At 40.7% G+C, this 2,523-nt stretch overlaps 1 protein-coding gene across 1 annotated transcript in view; it reads right to left on the reverse strand.

The window, feature by feature from the left end:
- LOC106806619 (calcitonin gene-related peptide type 1 receptor-like) overlaps positions 1–2,523 on the reverse strand; it is a 20,388-nt gene that overhangs the window by 4,956 nt on the left and 12,909 nt on the right. Inside the window, exons 6-7 of the mRNA XM_014808625.1 lie at positions 508–577; positions 139–202 (exon numbers count right to left, since the gene is read on the reverse strand). Coding sequence (XP_014664111.1) covers positions 139–202; positions 508–577 — 134 coding nt within the window. The remainder of the gene's footprint in view (positions 1–138; positions 203–507; positions 578–2,523) is intronic.

Here is a 2,523-nt window from a genome sequence, read left to right on the forward strand (position 1 = left end):
TGTTTTTACAAGATATATATATATATATATATATTATATTATATATAACTAACCTATGTTTAATAGAAATATAGCAAGATATTAATTTACATTCACGAAATATATATAAATATAATTATTATATAGTGTACTACTTACGACAACAGATGCGCACACAGGACCCGCTATGACCCACGTGTAATTCGATTCGTTTATCCAGCAACTGAAATAAATAAGCCGGATTAGAAATAAACTCCAATATTCAGAACTATCATAACATCAGGAGTGTATAATGTAGAGATCTCTACATTATACCTACACTCCTGATAACATGACAGCACAGTATCGAGAGCACAAAATACGGAGTTAGTGTGCGAAAGATCAACTTGATGCAATGATTGAATGATTGCATGGAAGAGACAGCTCAATGTTTATGGTCAATGCTTATGAGTTATGAAGCCAATGCCAAAGGATCGTCCTGCGTATTATTATGACGGGTAATGTTGCTAAATAACGCAATATACTTACAAATCGGTGTTTCCAACTGGTACTAGGCCACGTACAAGTCCGTATACAAGAACTAGGAGAACGGGAAGTCCTACAAAGAACAGTACCAGTAAGCAGTAAGTATATTTATTTGGCATGCGCAGGTATTCATTTGATTGAGATGTAATTAATAGAACTGTTCCAAGCGCGATGACGTTGATGTATATATATATTGAGAGAGAAGAGAGAGTAAGAGAGAAGAGAGAGAGAGAGAGAGAGAGAGAGAGAGAGAGAGAGAGAGAGAGAGAGAGAGAGAGAGAGAGAGAGAGAGAGAGAGAGAGAGCGAGGAGGCAAAGAGAGGAGGAGAGAGAGGGAGAGAGAGAGAGAGAGGGGGAGCATGAGGAAATGATGCAGGAGGTGTCATTGAGGTGCGAAGCGCAGAAGCCCAGGAGACACATACGGGGTAAAATAGGCTGGGTTGCACATGAACACCTTGTTTACCGCCCGCACGGGAAGATCGACATTCGAATAATTACTACACCCTCCCTCTCCACCGATAAACCCATTCTTGGCGATTTGCCAGCTATGACCTGGGGTACGGTCAAAGCTGCGTATAACGGTCGAACCGGTGGTCGTTCTATAGAGGTGGTCGCTAACATTCGCTGTAGTTGGATGTTTGTTATTTGGATGGATTGTAATCTATGATCCAACAATTCATTCTGACAATGATTCAATTGTCGCGAACTATTTGTCAGAGTCAACTACTCGTGAAATCTGCTGCATCACAAGAATAAATCTAAACTTAAACCCTCTGGTATGCTTGTATATTGCCAATAGACGCTCCCGCACGCTTGCACACATGCACACATGCACACACGCACACACGCACGCACGCAAGCAATTAAACGTGCACGCACGCAAAAACGTAGGCGCGCAATCACAGCTAAATTGCGAAGAGAATTATTTCAAAGAGAAGAGGGTGATCTGTACTATAACAGAGCTATAGCGTAGGATAGCAGTCAATGCGCAATCAGGGAATACTAAAATCTACCTAAAATCCATTTCTGGAGAGCCAATGTATATTATACCGTCAGCAATTGCCAATCTAAACGGTACGAACATTTTATCGCCAATTATAATCTCCTGGAAGCAGGTCATTTAACCTACGGTGGTTTATGACCAAACACGGACTTTTCGTGCGTCGAATCACGTCGTGCCTAGCTCTAATTAGAACTTAAGAAGATATTCGCACAATTTGGCAAAAGGCGCCAAAGCTCAACTTAGTTTGAGGAGGTAGCTGGCGTGCCCGTCGGCAATGCAACCCTCAAGCTTGCGTAACAGTAACTACTCTTCTCTTAAAAATTTTCGTTCATATGACGGAATGACTAAGGGGTAGATGAGAGACACGGAACAGTTTGAGAAGTTTATCAAGTCATGATTGTCTCGCAAAAAATTCAGATGGCGGCAAAATCAAACTCAATCAAACGAAGCCAGCTCCCAGCCTAACAGCACTCAACAAGGCGATGAACCATAATGGCACTCCACGAGAAGCATTTAGAACCTTCGGTTATTACAATATCCACAGCCGACTAGGAGAAAATGTTCATCATTTCGAGAATGTATTTTCATAATCTGATTGCGAATAACATGCAAAAAATAATCACATCATATGATTTAATAACTAGAGGAACGGAGAGTATCGGGAGAGTTCATGTTAAACAGAAAATATGGCAGCGAATCCACGATGGAAAGCACGTAATTTTGCATGCATTATTCAAATAGGATTAGGCTAACTAGTGGCAACGATGATAGGTTTTGGCAGAATATTAATTGGTTTTAATGCATGGTTTAAATAGTGGCATTATGCGTAATACATTTGCTAGATACTACCCCATAAAAATTTAAAATTCATCGAAATTTTAAATAATTAAACAATCAACTGCGTGTGTGTGCGTGTATGTGTGTGTGTGTGTGTGTGTGTGTGTGTGTGTGTGTGTGTGTGTGTGTGTGTGTGTGTGTGTGTGTGTGTGTGTGTGTGTGTGTGTGTGTGTGTGTGTG

This window comes from Priapulus caudatus, unplaced genomic scaffold (genome assembly GCF_000485595.1).
Source record: "Priapulus caudatus unplaced genomic scaffold, Priapulus_caudatus-5.0.1 Scaffold9, whole genome shotgun sequence".
Lineage (NCBI taxonomy): Eukaryota > Metazoa > Priapulida > Priapulimorpha > Priapulimorphida > Priapulidae > Priapulus > Priapulus caudatus.